General features: G+C 52.6%; 2 protein-coding genes across 2 annotated transcripts; both read left to right on the top strand.

Annotated features, from left to right (window-relative positions):
* Positions 1-478: 478 nt before the first annotated feature.
* On the top strand, positions 479-6,528 carry LOC133217070 (keratin, type I cytoskeletal 14-like). The gene is made up of 8 exons (XM_061362201.1): positions 479-1,825; positions 3,180-3,262; positions 3,800-3,956; positions 4,735-4,896; positions 4,986-5,111; positions 5,221-5,441; positions 5,911-5,933; positions 6,264-6,528. The coding sequence occupies exons 1-8, from the start codon at positions 1,304-1,306 to the stop codon at positions 6,359-6,361; spliced, it is 1,392 nt and encodes a 463-aa protein (XP_061218185.1). The 5' UTR covers positions 479-1,303; the 3' UTR covers positions 6,362-6,528.
* Positions 6,529-10,951: 4,423 nt separating this feature from the next.
* On the top strand, positions 10,952-16,091 carry LOC133217069 (keratin, type I cytoskeletal 14). Its single transcript, XM_061362200.1, has 8 exons — positions 10,952-11,687; positions 13,378-13,460; positions 13,769-13,925; positions 14,185-14,346; positions 14,436-14,561; positions 14,671-14,891; positions 15,224-15,273; positions 15,781-16,091. The coding sequence occupies exons 1-8, from the start codon at positions 11,025-11,027 to the stop codon at positions 15,876-15,878; spliced, it is 1,560 nt and encodes a 519-aa protein (XP_061218184.1). The 5' UTR covers positions 10,952-11,024; the 3' UTR covers positions 15,879-16,091.

The raw sequence follows: 16,091 nt of genomic DNA, 5'->3' as shown, positions 1-16,091 counted from the left end.
TCCCCAACATAAGAAGGACATGGAGGTGTTGGAGCAAGTCCAGAGGAGGCCAAGAGGATGCTCAGGGGCTGGAGCGGCTCCCGTATGGAGCCAGGCTGAGAACATTGGGGCTGTTCAGGCTGGAGGGGAGAAGCTGCGTGGAGACCTCAGAGCAGCTTCCAGTATCTGAAGGGGGCTACAAGGATGCTGGAGAGGGGCTCTTCATTAGGGACTGCAGTGATAGGACAAGGGGTGATGGGTTCAGACTGAAACAGGGGAAGTTCAGGTTGGAGACAAGGCAGAAGCTCTTCCCTGTGAGGGTGCTGAGGCGCTGGCACAGGGTGCCCAGAGAAGCTGTGGCTGCCCCATCCCTGGCAGTGCTCAAGGCCAGGTTGGACGCAGGGACTTGGAGCAAGCTGCTCCAGTGGAAGGTGTCCCTGCCTGTGGCAGGGGTTGGAACTGGGTGAGCTTTAGGGTCCCTTCCAACCCAAACTGTTCTATGATTCTAAGTCATCAGCTGCTGCAGTGGAGCTCCCGGGATGTGATGCAGCAAAGCAAATACTGGGAAACATCAGGCACCTGCCTTTTAAACTGAGTGAAAGCCCCGGTTGTGGGGACTTTCCAGTCTCTGTATAGAGATTCACCCCAGACAAGTATGCAAGCAGAAATTACTCAAGTTTCTTTTCTTTTGAGCTACAAGATTTCTGCCAAAGGTGGTATCAGAGCATAAATAGCACCAGGTCTGTGCTTGCCCTGGGATAGAGGTCCTGATGGAAAAACTTCCATGTGGCTTTACACTGGCCCATATAAAGATTATGGCTATGCCGAGCTCTTAAGTCAGCAGCTTTCATTGCCTTTAGACTCCTTAAGAGCAAACAATAGATTTGTAGAGTTTTAACTATATAAGGCACTCGCAGGCGACTTGGCATGAGAGGATTCACTTGTGTTACTGCACGGAGGAGCAGTGGGGTGGAGCTGGAGCGAGCACCTCTGCGTCTCAGGTGCAACAGCGGAACGCTAAAACATAGCCATGAGCGAGGAGCCTTGGGTCTGAGTCACGCCGGGTGCTGGGAACCCCAGCGGAAGGAGCGGATCCTCCGTATGCCTGGTGCTTCTCGTGGGATGTGACAAAAGACGTGAAATCAGGGAGAGAGAAATGATGATTCTGGGATTTGGCTCTGGCTGTCACGGGTGACGAAAAGCACCGGCAACGCCTCCTGCCCGGGCTATAAAGGGCTCCAGGCCAGGGGGGAGCCAGCACTCGCTGCCTGCGCTGCCGAGCCTCTGCCTCTCTGCAGCCCTCCAGCCTCCACCAGCCTTCGCCATGAGCACCACTGTCCGGCAGTACTCCTCCTCCGTGTCCCTCAAGGGGCCCGGGGGCCTGGGGGGGGGCTCCACCAGGCTCTCCTCTGTGCGGGGGAGCACCGGCGGCTACAGAGCCCCCAGCGTCCATGGAGGCTCTAGCAGCTACTCTGTCTCCTCCCGCATGGTCTCAGGCTTCGGGGGTGGCTATGGGGGCAGCTACTGCAGCAGCGTAGGAGGGGGCCTCGGCGCTGGCTTTGGGGGCAGCTATGGGGCTGGCTTTGGGGCTGGCCTTGGAGCCGGCTTTGGAGCTGGCTTTGGAGGGGGCTTTGGAGGCGGTGATGGCATCCTCCAGGCTGGCGAGAAGGAGACGATGCAGAACCTCAACGACCGCCTGGCTGTCTACCTGGACAAAGTGCGTGCCCTGGAGGAGGCCAACACTGACCTGGAGGTCAAGATCAGGGAATGGTACAAGAAACAGGCGCCTGGTCCCGAGCGTGACTACAGCCCCTACTACAGGACCATCGAGGAGCTCAGGAACAAGGTAGGATGCTGTGATTAACACAGTGGGATGCCTGTTATCAGGGAGGAAGCAGGAACACCGACTCCTACCTGTGTAATTAGAAGCACTAACTAGGTCATAAAAAGTGTCTGAGATGCACATGCAGATTGCCAGGCTGGAGGTTCAGAGATGTCTCCATGTCAGCTTTTGATTACATCCCTCAGGATGGAACAAACAGCAGTTTTCACTGGAAGAAGCAGACGTAAAGGGACGTAATGCAGAAGTGAAGAATAAGAGACGAGTCTGCATTGACAATGATTGGTTTGAGGCAGTTAAAGTGAATGTTCAGGGCAAGCTGTAGGTGTGGGCAGACTGTGAAACATTGATGTCATATTGGGAAACATTCATCAAAGCATTTGCAAACTTGCTTTAGCTCGTTAGTACTGAGGTAATTTAGATGCTAAAGAAAAAAAGACCTGACCCATAATGAACTTGTTGCCTCTTTTTGGTAGCCCCTGCCCCAGGACCAGGCTTGATGCAAACCCATCCACCCAGGCAGCCCTGGAGGGATTCCTCTTGGATCCCACCACCCCATTTGGGAAAATACTCTAGAGTTGACTTTGTTCTTCTCTGTTAGAGCTCATGCATGAATTGTCCCCAGTAAACATGAAGGAGGGCAATGTACAGCTTGAGCTGCAGGAGTGCTGGCAAAAGGTGCAGGGAATCCATTTTCCTTCCCTCTCCTTTGCTCCATAACCAACGACCTCCCAGACTGAATCTTCTCCCAGGGTGGATTAGTTGCTCCTGGCTTCGAAATACAAAACCTCAGAAGAGGTAGGCACTTCCTCACTGCCTTGTTCTCCATTTCTGCAGTCAACAAGTCAGAACCACCCCAGACCAGGACAGGTTGGACACAGGGGCTTGGAGCAAGCTGCTCTAGTGGAAGGTGTCCCTGCCTGTGGCAGGGGGTTGGAACTGGATGGGCTCTAAGGTCCTTTCCAACCCAACCCATTCCATGCTCCTATGATGCTGTGAAACACCCTGCTGGTTCATCTGTCCTGCCTGCTGTGCATGAGGAGTAGGTGGCTCTTCCTTGACCCTTTGCATCATCAGCACCCACATGGGAACAAAAGCCATCATCAGATCTCACCCACCTTACGTGCCTTCATGCTGTCTTTTGAAATACTTCCTGACAGATTCTTGGGAAGAGGTCCCAGAGCAACCAGCCCCTTCCTGCAGCCAGGCTCACCTGTGCCTCACTTGCCCTGATTCAATACACACTTCGGCTCAGGAAACTATTCCTCTCCTGATGGTCTCACTTGTGCTCCCTCTCTTGCTAAGCCAGGAGAAGCTCCTGACACTCATTACTGCTTGTTCTTTGTTCTCCACCCTCCAGGTCCTGGTGGCCACAGTGGACAATGCTAACCTGCTCCTGCAGATTGACAACGCCAGGCTGACAGCTGATGACTTCAGGACCAAGTAAGCCACTTTTGCTGGAAAAATGGAACAAAGTCTCCATAGGCATTTGATGAAATGAGGAGAAAATCCCGTCCAACCCCCCCAGAAGGGAATATGGAAACAAAGCCTTCAAAATGAAGGTGTCATTTCCAAAGCAGATGGTTATCTAACACTTACAGGCCCTTAGGGATTGTTTTGTTTCCATCCAAAACTTCACTGAATGGAAACTTTTATTCCCACTGCTTGTTCCTCTGTGGTACAGTCTCTCCTGTGCACAGAACATGGACTATGCTTCTGCTGAGCACTTAACTGTGCGTGCAAAGCCCAGTCCCAGTAACCAAGCCCACTGACACCAGGAGCAAGGTGATGTTATAGGCTCAGATGGACACTGGTTTATCAGTTGCTCGCTAGCATGCACCATCAGAAGGGTGTCCAGGGGTCAGCTATATCGCCATGATGCCAGCAGCAGCATGGAGGAAGTGAACAACAAACCCAAGTGCTCTGTCCCCAGCTGGGCAAGATCCTCTGCAGCTCCTCTGATTGTTCCTGTCCCCGCAGGTTTGAGACGGAGCAGGCTCTGCGCCTGAGTGTGGAGGCCGACATCAACGGCCTGCGCAGGGTCCTGGATGAGCTGACCCTGGCCAGGGCAGACCTGGAGATGCAGATTGAGAACCTGAAGGAGGAGCTGGCCTACCTCAAGAAGAACCACGAGGAGGTGAGCACAGAGCCCAGCTCAGAAAATTCCTCCCTGAGCCCAGAAATACAAGGTCTGGTTCAACCTTTAAGAGTATCCTGAGTTTGGAATTGCTGGGAGGGAAATGAGAAGTGCTGGTAAAGAAGTAGGGATGATTTATAGAATCATAGAATCATAGAATAGTTCGTGTTGGAAAGGACCTTAAGATCATCAAGTTCCAACCCCCCTGCCATGGGCAGGGACACCTCGCTCTAAACCATATTACCCAAGGCCTCGTCCAACCTAGCCTTGAACACTGCCAGGGACGGAGCATTCACAACCTCCCTGGACAACCTATTCCAGTGCCTCACTACCCTAACGGGAAAGAATTTCCTCCTTATATCCAATCTAAACTTCCCCTGTTCAAGTTTTAACCCATTTGCTCTGGCTAACAGCTTCCTCTCCATACCCTGTATAAAATCCATCCAGCACTTGTCATTTCAGGAATGTCCACTGTAGCTGTCAGAGATGTATTAAAATCCTAGCAGCTTCAGGCCTGGAACATCTGTCTTCTGAGAAATGAAGCCAGCTCCAGGCTCTGATTTATTATCTAACAAATTAACTCAAGTGGAGATTTATTAAAAATTTGGATTCTTTGATTTCTGACTGTGGAGCAAAGGCCCCATATCACTCCCTGTTGATCTGCCTCTGAAACACCCATACAAGGATGCTACCCTTCCTGGAGAACTCTGTCTTGAGATGAACATCTTTATATGCTGGTGGCTGGGTTGCATGACGATGTGTTTCTCTTTTGTGCCAGGAGATGAATGCCCTGCGCGGGCAGGTGGGCGGTGAGATCAGTGTGGAGATGGACGCTGCCCCTGGAATCGACCTCACCAAGATCCTGGCTGAGATGCGGGAGCAGTACGAGAGCCTGGCGGACAAGAACCGCCGCGATGCTGAGCAGTGGTTCTTCAGCAAGGTGAGCTGCTCGACACCGGGGCTGTGGGGCCGGGGCTGCACCAGTCACCGGTGCTCTAACGGCACGGCTCTGGTTGTGCCTTGGTGCAGACGGAAGAGCTGAACCGGGAGGTGGCCATCAACACGGAGCAGCTTCAGAGTGGCAAGACAGAGATCACGGAGCTGCGCCGCACCATCCAGAGCCTGGAGATCGACCTGCAGTCCCAGCTCAGCACGGTACGAGGGGCCAGGGGCACATGGGGCTGTGGGCAAGGGGACACATGGCTGCTCCCATCCCTCCCGCTCCCCATTCCCCCCTGAACCCGTCCCTCTGCTCCACATGCAGAAAGCGGCACTGGAGAGCACCTTGGCTGACACAGAAGCCCGCTACGGCACCCAGCTGGCCCAGCTCCAGGGGCTCATCACCAGTGTGGAGGAGCAGCTGGCTGAGCTGCGGTGCGACATGGAGCGCCAGAACCAGGAGTACAGGGTCCTGCTGGACGTCAAGTGCCGCCTGGAGCAGGAGATCGCCACGTACCGCCGGCTGCTGGAGGGCGAGGATGCCCAGTACGTAGAAGGGCTTTGCTTGGGAGGGCGGGAGATGGGGATTAGCAAAGGAAATAGAAAACGAACCACCTGCATTCCCTGGAGGATCCTGTGAGCCCCTCTCCTGATACGTGGCGTGCAGCAGGGTCTCCCTTTTTGGTCATACCAGTCTAGAACAGCCCAGGGATTATCACAGCGCTGCAGCATCCCTGGGATCCATCCCCGTCCCTCCAGTGTCTGTCTGATCCTGGGGAAGGAGCAGGTACCAGTGCTGCTCATTGCAGCTGCCCTTGTGTCTGAGTCACTGTGGCACACACATTTCCTTCCCGTTTCCTTCCTTACCACTTTGACACCAGGCCCTTCTCAGAGGCATTTTAATCACATGCTGGTACAAGAAGAAAAGGTGGGGGGTTAAATAATGATTTTGTCTTAGAGATTACTGAGTTTTTCCCCTTTTTCTGACCATTCTTTCTCTTTTCTCCTCCTGTAGCATGTCTTCCCACTTGAAAGAAGGTAAGAACATGTCTTGGCTGAAGCACTGACCACAAAGAGCTCTGTCACATCCTTAGTGACCTTCTTAGCACAGTCTTTTTACTAATTTGCTAAAATCACTGTTTCATTACATTTTCAAAATGTGAATTGACATAAACCACTGATGATTTACCAAAACATGTTTCAGAAGTTCCTCTGTGCAGACTGGAACTATGTAATGAAGCATGTAGGGGCAGGAACATGGTGGTGATGTTGGGATTCTGAGGCAGTCGTTGGTAATAACATGGAGATCTTTAAGACGCTTTCTCCTTGGATCCCTGTAAGTAACGGTTCCCTCCTTCTCCACTGCAGTGCCGGTCACCACCCGCCAGATCCGCACAATCTTTGAGGAAGTCCAGGATGGGAAGGTGATCTCCTCCCGCGAGCAGATCACCCAGGCAGCCCACTGAGGCAGCTGCAGGCTCGCTGCAGACCTCGCTCAGCAAAGCCAAAGGAGATTCCAGCTTCTGTGCTCCGGCTCTGAGATCACAAAAAGCAGCTTCTCTTTTCTCACATCCACTGCCCTCCCCCTTTCTCACAGCGCTTAGGAATCAAATAAAGCTTTTCTGTGCAAACCTGGCTCTTGTCTTGGTGCTCTGAAGAGCTGGGCTGTCCCACTGCTGGAGCTATAGGACAAAGCTCCTCTCTGGAGAGAGGAATATTGTCTGTCTCTGGTACCCAGACTGTGGGGCTAGGTCACCTACACTGCTATCATACCAGAGCCCTGGCTGCTCAGCAAAGACAGCTGATGTGGTGGAAGTCTAGAAAGGAACTGATTACATGGGTCATGGGAGGTGGAACTTTGACGGTCTGTGGGTACCCTCAGATGTGGCACGATGACTTTCAGGTTGGGCAAAGTGCCCCTTCCCCGGTTGCAGTGGATGGTAACAGCAGAGCTGAAGCTTTGAACTTAAAGAGTCCAAGCAAGGTGAACAAAACCCAGGTCACACAGACAGGACCCTGCCAAGGATTCCCTTTCCTGCTCTGCTCGGCAGTTCCTGTGTTAAACAGCTTTGGGGTAACATGAATTCAGCAGAGGAGGTGGCAGGATGTGCTGGCTGATACCCCTCCAAAAGTACAACCTCAGCTCAGTTTAATTCTCACTTCCAAAGGCATTGCTAAAGGGTGAGGAAACGAGTGCTGGTGAGTGCTGGGTATGGTCTATCCAAGCAAAGAGATGGGAAGTCTCCCAGGCTGCTGGAGCTGGCCCTGGCACAGCAGCTCACGCTGCCGTCAGCCGGCCCAGCAGTTCCTTGAAAGCCAGTTCAGACACATTCCTGGCTGGATTCCACCCCAGTTATTACTTCATAAATCCAGCTCCTAAATCAATGGGATGATTCAGGGAAACACCACTGCATGTGCACAAGAACAGAGCTGGCCACAGCACTTTAAGAGCCATGTCCAGATAATCTGCTTGAATTTTATGGGCTGATAACAGAGAATTCTTTGGGGGGGGTTAAACACTGAAAGGCTCCCTGCAATGCATCACCCACAGCACGAGCTGGGGCAGCCCAGTGCATGGGCTTGAGCTCTGTGCAGTGTCAGTGGTGGCTGTATTCCCCTGTGCATTAAGAACTGATCCCCAATGATCCTCAACCACCCCAGACCAAACCACCTCTAAGCACTGCACCCTCGACTTGTGGTAAACACAGCTTTGGTTCTGGAGCTTACCACTGAGCAGCAGTGATCTCGCTTCCACCCACATTCCACCAAAGGACATGTAAACACGGCCCAGTGGTCAGAACGGCTCCCACTGCTCGCCTGCTGCACACCCTCATGGTGCAGCCTGGACAGGCCATGAGTAAATACCAGGCACAATTCCTGACCCGAGGCACTTCCAGGCACAGCGTCCCTGCAGTGCTATAGACTGTGCTGTCTCTGCTCCCAGCCCTTGAAGGAGGGAGCCCTGCACATCCCAGAGTCTCTCCCCAGGCTCCAGTGTGGAGCAGCCCAAGCTGAGATGCGTGGGAAGGGCAAGGACAGACTCAGCCGGGGCTCCCCAGGTCACCTCGTAGGGACCCACTGTTCTCCCCATGCAGGAGACCATCAGCATTTCTTGCAGCTCCTCTCCAACAGCCACTTTTGCAACACCCACCGTGGGGATGCTAAAGGTACCCTGCTGGAATTCTTCCTCCATGGCTTTCTCCCAGAAAAGTCCAGGCACACCGGTGTTGCTATAGAACCAACTAAGGCTTTGCTAACAAAATCCCGTTTTAATTACTTTTGGTACTGCAAAGGGGAGTCAGGTGTGGAAAATGCATCTTGATTCTTTCCTGCCTTAAGCATTAATAATTAGGCCTGTCTTTAAGAAGCTGCTGAGGAGGGAGCTGCGGGTGTTGGCTTATGCAGACAGGCAGCTGCAGCTTGAGGCAGGCTTCAGAAATGGTATTTTATTCCAGAAAGATGGTTTGACTCTCAGGCTGCACTGAGATAATCTGACATAAAAGACCAGCAGAAAGAAGCACTAAGGCGTGATTGTTCTGGGGAACCTTCCTATGATAATGTGATACCAGGGCACATTTTATAAGATCATTAAAACAAGCAGAGAGATATTTTTGTCTGGGGAGTTTCATCTATCAGATCTACTGATACGTATGTTTGGAGCCAGCTTCACCTCCACTTTCCTCTTGAAGTAAGACAGAATTGCATGTTCAACCACCAATGTGCTACCATGAAATCACTGTTATGCCACAGCACTGCCATTCTGATTTTGAAATGTATAAAGAAAAGGCTCAGAGTGTGCATGTACTCACGAAACAGAGGCAGAATCTGAGTTAATAGTCAGCCTTTTACTTAAAAGAGAGTGTGCTACCAACAACATGCAGTCATTTGTGGTTGTCTTCAATGGGAGGTCATGGAAATCATGTCTTAGAATTTTTCATGTGGTTTTAAGTCTTAATTAACACTTCATGACTTTAATTGCTGCCTTGTGGTATTATCAACATAGTGCAGATATTTTGAGCAATGTGTATTTTTATGACACAGCAGTTAAATAGGAAACAAAAGATAAAAGAAAAGGCAATTTCATGTAAAGGATGAATATAGAATCATAGAATTATAGAATCCCAGCCTGGTGTGGGTTGGAAAGGGCCTCAAAGCTCACCCAGCTCCAACCCCTGCCACGGGCAGGGACCCCTTCCACTGGAGCAGCTTGCTCCAAGCCCCTGTGTCCAACCTGGCCTTGAGCACTGCCAGGGATGGGGCAGCCACAGCTTCTCTGGGCACCCTGTGCCAGCGCCTCAGCACCCTCACAGGGAAGAGCTTCTGCCTAAGAGCTCAGCTCAGTCTCCCCTCGGGCAGGTTCAAGCCATTCCCCTTGGCCTGTCCCTACTGTTAACCTTGTGCATTGTGACAGTTACTCTTCCTATAGATGACCAGTGGGAAGACGATCGCTCCTGCTGGCTGGCGGGTCCGAAAGCCCTTGCCCACGTCAAGGTCTGGGCTTCACGAGGGCTCTGTTTTGGTTTTGTCACTGACATTCCCCTTTCTCCGTGCCACTGAAACACTATGCCAGAACCACCCACAAGTTCTGCCCCTCTGCATCACCCAGGTGAAGGTGAGGAAATGCAGACAGGGGAACGTGTGCTCCTTGGAGCCGCTGTGCCCTTCCCATCAGCACTGGGAGGACGAACAAGGAGTGGGTGCCCGCAGGCTCCGCACCCCATCCCCTCGCACTCATGTGACAAGAAGATGCCGTTGCCAAGAGACTGAACCCATCCTCTGGCCAGAGCAAACAGCCGAGATTCCAGCTCTCCAAGCTGTACAGACTTGTCTCTGTTCATGGCCAACTCCTGATATTCCCAGGACTCCTCTATCGTTTCCAGCTTTATTCAGATAAAGTGGAGGGAGTCATGCCCTTTAAAGCTACTTAGAAATGTACCTTTGCTGCTTATTTCCATGTTCTTTCCCCCCTCCTTTGGCAAATGATCTAAGGCAGAACTTGGCTGTTGGGAAGGGGCTGTTGGGGCCTGTCTGTGAAGACAGTCAAACGATTCACCATGTACACACTTGAGAAATATCTTCTCCTCCACACCCTGCATTACTAGCTAGTGACACTTGAGATGCGGTTTCTGCCCATGACGCAGGTCAGTGCAGACAGTAGCCAGAGGAGCTTGACCATGCTGTGTGCACTCATTCTTTGAGCCGTTTTGCTCCTCAGAGGCAACCGGTGCCTCTCCTTGCAGCTCTATTTACATGGGAGATGAAAAATCCAGACTCACACTGAAGTTTGTCCTGCCTGGTCACAACTGAAATGTTCATCCCAGAAAGTATCAGCATTAGCTGCTAAGCTTTGTCACTGTCAACTCTGTGCTCTTATTCACCGTGCTTAGAGAGCAGGAGCTTTGTTCTTTACATCCTTTATCTAATTCTATTCCATGTTATTTCCTGGAGCATCTCACAGGTTTTAACTCATGCCAGCCAGTAGCCATACCCTGCCTTCCTGAATGGTCTGCTGGGCTCTCATTCACAAAGAACAACACAAAACATCCACTGCCTATTGCCTTTTCATATTCCTCCACTCTTGGGTGGTCTCTGAAGCAAACCAAAGAAATGGATGAGCCCTGAAGCACAAACTCCCTTTTCATTGCTTTTTCATTACAGAACATCCCTCTCCCTGTGGATAAAAGAGGGGACAGGTCTTTCCAAGATTGGTAGCCAAGTTCCTTCTAGCACTGCTGTACTCACAGGACAGTGATGTACATTGAGGGCTTCATGACACAGTGGTTGTCCCTGCATGTGTGCTGTGCACAAAGCCTAAATAGAGACAGGAACTGTAGTAGCTTGGACAAAAAGACACAGTAAAAGGTGCTAAATTACGCTATTAAAGCACTGCCTCAGTAGCTGTTTCAGAGCTAACAGTACAAAGCAGTATTAAAATGTAGCCCTGAGCAAGGAGCCTCCTCCTTTGAATCACACCTGAGTATTTACTTGGAAACGGAAGAAGCATAAAGACGCCCTTTGTGAGATAAAACAGTTCTATTGGAATACGACAGAAAGCATCAACAGAACAAAGGCAAAAATGATGATTCTGGAAGTTGGCTCCGATTTTCGGAGTGATGAAAATCATCGGGAATGCAAGAAGAAAAAAAAGCGCGGGCAACGCCTCCTGCCCGGGCTATAAAGGGCTCCAGGCCAGGGGGGAGCCAGCACTCGCTGCCTGCGCTGCCGAGCCTCTGCCTCTCTGCAGCCCTCCAGCCTCCACCAGCCTTCGCCATGAGCACCACTGTCCGGCAGTACTCCTCCTCCGTGTCCCTCAAGGGGCCCGGGGGCCTGGGGGGGGGCTCCACCAGGCTCTCCTCTGTGCGGGGGAGCACCGGCGGCTACAGAGCCCCCAGCGTCCACGGAGGCTCTAGCAGCTACTCTGTCTCCTCCCGCATGGTCTCAGGCTTCGGGGGTGGCTATGGGGGCAGCTACTGCAGCAGCGTAGGAGGGGGCCTCGGCGCTGGCTTTGGGGGCAGCTATGGGGCTGGCTTTGGGGCTGGCCTTGGAGCCGGCTTTGGAGCTGGCTTTGGAGGGGGCTTTGGAGGCGGTGATGGCATCCTCCAGGCTGGCGAGAAGGAGACGATGCAGAACCTCAACGACCGCCTGGCTGTCTACCTGGACAAAGTGCGTGCCCTGGAGGAGGCCAACACTGACCTGGAGGTCAAGATCAGGGAATGGTACAAGAAACAGGCGCCTGGTCCCGAGCGAGACTACAGCCCCTACTACAGGACCATCGAGGAGCTCAGGAGCAAGGTAGGATGCTGTGATTACCAAGATACCTTCATCAAAGTCAGTTTTAAAAAGATGACCCTGTTTCTAAAAGCTGAGGGGAAGAGCATTAACAAGGGACAGTAATTGGCCTGAGATGGCAAAACAGAAAGAGCACAGCTGGAAATAATAGCCATAATTTATGGCAAGCAGTTTCTCAATCATGGCCTCCAGAAGGCACAAAGGTGGGGTTTCTACTGGCTGTTTTAATGCTGGGAGAAAGATGGGCAGGAAGGCAGAAGTCAGGAAAGCTGGAGGAGGCTCTCAGACATTGGTCCACGTTACATGATGCTCTGGGGTTCATGATGCCATGACTCTCATTTCCTGCCTTCCCTGGATGCTACTTACACCCCAAGTATGTGCTCCCTTCGCCAGGCTCCTGATTAAGCACTCTGCAGGCAGGGACACGTTATCTCTTTGGCAGAAGTTCCCTACTGAACGATATGCAAACAGAGATCCAGGTTGTTCTCATGAGCATCCTGCAAAGCAGATCTTTTTGAGCCTGTTAGGAGGCTCAAGGTAGAGGTTCATAAAGAAAGAAGCTGCACTATGGGATGGCTGCACGTTGAGAGGTGCAAACAGAGATTTGTGAAATCCAGGAGTCAGAACACACTGGGCTGTGGTAGGTGGCTTCAGCGATGCTGAATAGAGTGTGTGCCCTGCTCTAAATGCAGGAGATGAAATCATGGCCAAGCTCGTTTCTTTGCTCTTAGCAGCTCTCTGGCTGATTTTAGGCAAAAGTCTTTGAACAAAAGCCCCAGAATCCTTCCCTCCCTATCCTGTCACCACTGTCCTTCCTCTGCTCTCATTACTCATCCAGAGCTGATTGCCTGGTCCTTCACCACCACCTACGTGAGGTGACAGCATTCTTAGTAAGCTCAGGTTCCACAGGAGGGGATGGAGGGGTGGGGTTGGGTAATGACTGTACCTGCTCTGTGAGAGTAAATGCCAGGGAAATGAGGCTGAGAGGCTCAGGGGTCAAGCCCTGGGGAAATCCCATTTCTGGAACTTTTCAGCTCTGGGGCTTCACCCTGGGGTGGAGGGCTCGTGCCTGCATGCATGAAGCTTCTCTTCACATGGCAGCTTGGCAGGCGTGCTCTGATCTGGGGCAGAAGCAGTCAAAGGGAGGCAGACCCTTCTCTCCCATCCCGCACCACTGGGGGAAATTACCACGTCACTATTCCTGCTATACTGCTTGGACGTTCCCCAAAGCACCAGAACTCAGTGAGAGCTTTCCATTAGCTTGTGGCTACAGAAATTACCGCTCATTAAATGGCCAATCATTTCCAAAATCCCAGAACAAATATTTGCACCTCGGGTGTTGTTACGAAAGCAGAACAATGCAGGCACCAGACACTCCTTCCTTAGGCCTTTTTAACTCCTCGGCTGGGCTGTTTCATTGCCAGGCAAATCCCAGGGTGCTGCCAGGACTCCAAACATGGTGTGAGTGCCTGGAGGTGCCACTCTGAGAGGGCAACAGGCCGTGGCATGTGCCCACTGCATCAGTGCAATGGGAGACTGAGCATGAGCATCCTGCCTCTATCCTTGGAAGTCCAGCCCAGCAGGCAGGAGATTCAGTGCTGCTCCCATCCTGCTCCTGAATGGGAACACAGGCAGCAGTGTGCTGTTTCTTGGAACTACTTTTTCACTCTTGATTTCTTTTATCCCCTGCCAGATTCTTGCTGCAACTGTTGAAAATGCCAACATCGTCTTACAGATTGACAATGCCAGGCTGGCAGCTGATGACTTCAGAACCAAGTAAGTCCAATGCCTTGGAGAGCTCTTATGAGAAGGAAGGAGAAGCCAGCATGTTTGAGGCTTTGCTTTGCTTTTTGCAACTGAAATTGCTCCAACCAGATCAATTCTCCCTAAAAGTGTGTCCTTTGGGAAGTGTACATCTCTCCCTGGACACAGCACTGTAATGACATTCCTGCACTGTGCAGAGCTGTGCACACAGGGTTAGGAAAAGATGCTTGGCAGAAACACATACCTGGGGAAGGAAACAACAAGGAAAATCCCTTTTCAGCTGGGCTGATGTGCAAGTGTGTGTGTGTGTGTGTCCCCAGGTTTGAGACGGAGCAGGCTCTGCGCCTGAGCGTGGAGGCCGATATCAACGGCCTGCGCAGGGTCCTGGATGAGCTGACCCTGGCCAGGGCGGACCTGGAGATGCAGATTGAGAACCTGAAGGAAGAGCTGGCCTACCTCAAGAAGAACCACGAGGAGGTGAGCACAGAGCCCGGCTCACACTGAGACCTACAAAATGTACCTTGTGCTCAATGGAAATGGTTCAGGGAAAAGTGCAGGACCATCTCTGCAGTCAGGGCTGTGAGGAGACACTCCAGTGGGCAAGGGGAAGGGAATCAGTCCTTTCAGACAGGGCCTCCAGGAGGGGTCTGTGTGCTGGGTGCAACCAAGGTATTTGACATGATGGCAATATACCAACTGCACTCTGACGTGTATCCCATGTGTCTTTCTGTGCCAGGAGATGAATGCCCTGCGCGGGCAGGTGGGCGGTGAGATCAGTGTGGAGATGGACGCTGCCCCTGGAATCGACCTCACCAAGATCCTGGCTGAGATGCGGGAGCAGTACGAGAGCCTGGCGGACAAGAACCGCCGCGATGCTGAGCAGTGGTTCTTCAGCAAGGTGAGCTGCTCGACACCGGGGCTGTGGGGCTGGGGCTGCACCGCTCACCGGTGCTCTAACGGCACGGCTCTGGTTGTGCCTCGGTGCAGACGGAAGAGCTGAACCGGGAGGTGGCCATCAACACGGAGCAGCTTCAGAGTGGCAAGACAGAGATCACGGAGCTGCGCCGCACCATCCAGAGCCTGGAGATCGACCTGCAGTCCCAGCTCAGCACGGTACGAGGGGCCAGGGGCACATGGGGCTGCGGGCAAGGGGACACATGGCTGCTCCCATCCCTCCCGCTCCCCATTCCCCCCTGAACCCGTCCCTCTGCTCCACATGCAGAAAGCGGCACTGGAGAACACCTTGGCTGACACAGAAGCCCGCTACGGCACCCAGCTGGCCCAGCTCCAGGGGCTCATCACCAGCGTGGAGGAGCAGCTGGCTGAGCTGCGGTGCGACATGGAGCGCCAGAACCAGGAGTACAGGGTCCTGCTGGACGTCAAGTGCCGCCTGGAGCAGGAGATCGCCACGTACCGCCGGCTGCTGGAGGGCGAGGATGCCCAGTACGTAGAAGGGCTTTGCTTGGGTGGGCACATCGGGAGGGGATGGGTCAGAGACACAAAATGCTCTCTCTGGGGATTCATTCCAGTTGCAGCTTTCAGGGTTCATTTCATCCTCAACCATGCTCAGATGCCCAGTGACTCTGTTCCTGGTTTCTGCTCTATGTGATGCTGTAACAGGCACCTTGCCCTGCTGGAAAGGGCACTGGTCCCTCTACCTCTGGGAGAGCAGCAGTAGTTTCAGCCTTTTCTGTTTTCCTTCTGCCCGTATACAGAGCCTGTGTAACAACAAAAGACTGTCCCTAACTTCTCTTTGTTTTCTTCTTCTCGTGCAGCATCTCTTCCCAGTACTCCTCCGCGATGTCCTCACACTCCGGCAGAGATGGTAAGAACCGATCTTGTTACACCAAAGGCTTTGAGACCTGCCCTTAGAGCAGTGGCCACACTGACAGAGTTAAAACCACCCTTGGGGTGTGCTGTGCCACCTCGCTGGCTGAGCCACACTGACAGCTCTCAGGAGAGTTTGTGTGTGGTGCACATCTGCTCAGCACGGGACAGAGCTGTCAGGAAGGGCAATTCCTGGCACTCCTTGACCACAAGGATTTGTCCTCAATGGGCCTTGTGATATTACAGCCAGTGGTCTGACTTTACAGAGACCTGAAAACCAAGTGACACCATGTATTTAAGGAATGTGCCTGTGGCCTTCTTTGGCTTTCCCATCAGCCTGGCTCTTCCCTCTTCCCAGCCAGCATAGGGTTGTGTAAAACAAGATTTTCCAGTACCTTGTGGAATTTCTGACATCTCCAGAAGAACATGTGATATCTGATAACGTGTTAAGCAATTCCCATCTTTCCTGCCCCGGGAACAATCCTTCTCTGCCTTCCTTTCGCAGTCATCTCATCGTCCCGCCAGGTCCGCACGATCGTGGAGGAGGTGCAGGACGGGAAGGTGGTCTCCTCCCGGGAGCAGGTTGCACTCACCACTCGCTAGGAGGGCGAGCAGCTTCCACGGACCCTCAGCCCTGGGCTCAAGGGAACCTGGATCTGCACCAAGCACCATCTGGGCCACGTGCGATGGGGCTGGGTCACAGAAAGTGTCTGCTTCCTTCTGCTGCTCCTCCTTCCCCTACTACCCCAATTACCCGTGGGTGCCCCCGCGCACTCTGTACACGTTTAATAAAGCTTTTTTCCCTTGTTGTTGCAA

The sequence above is a fragment of the Neopsephotus bourkii genome, unplaced genomic scaffold (genome assembly GCF_033783945.1).
Source record: "Neopsephotus bourkii isolate Nb327-2 ecotype Australia unplaced genomic scaffold, CSIRO-AGI_Nbou_v1 NB_1090, whole genome shotgun sequence".
Taxonomy (NCBI): domain Eukaryota; kingdom Metazoa; phylum Chordata; class Aves; order Psittaciformes; family Psittacidae; genus Neopsephotus; species Neopsephotus bourkii.
The sequence above is the reverse complement of the archived record's forward strand: the minus strand, read 5'-3'. Positions and strand labels throughout refer to the sequence as shown.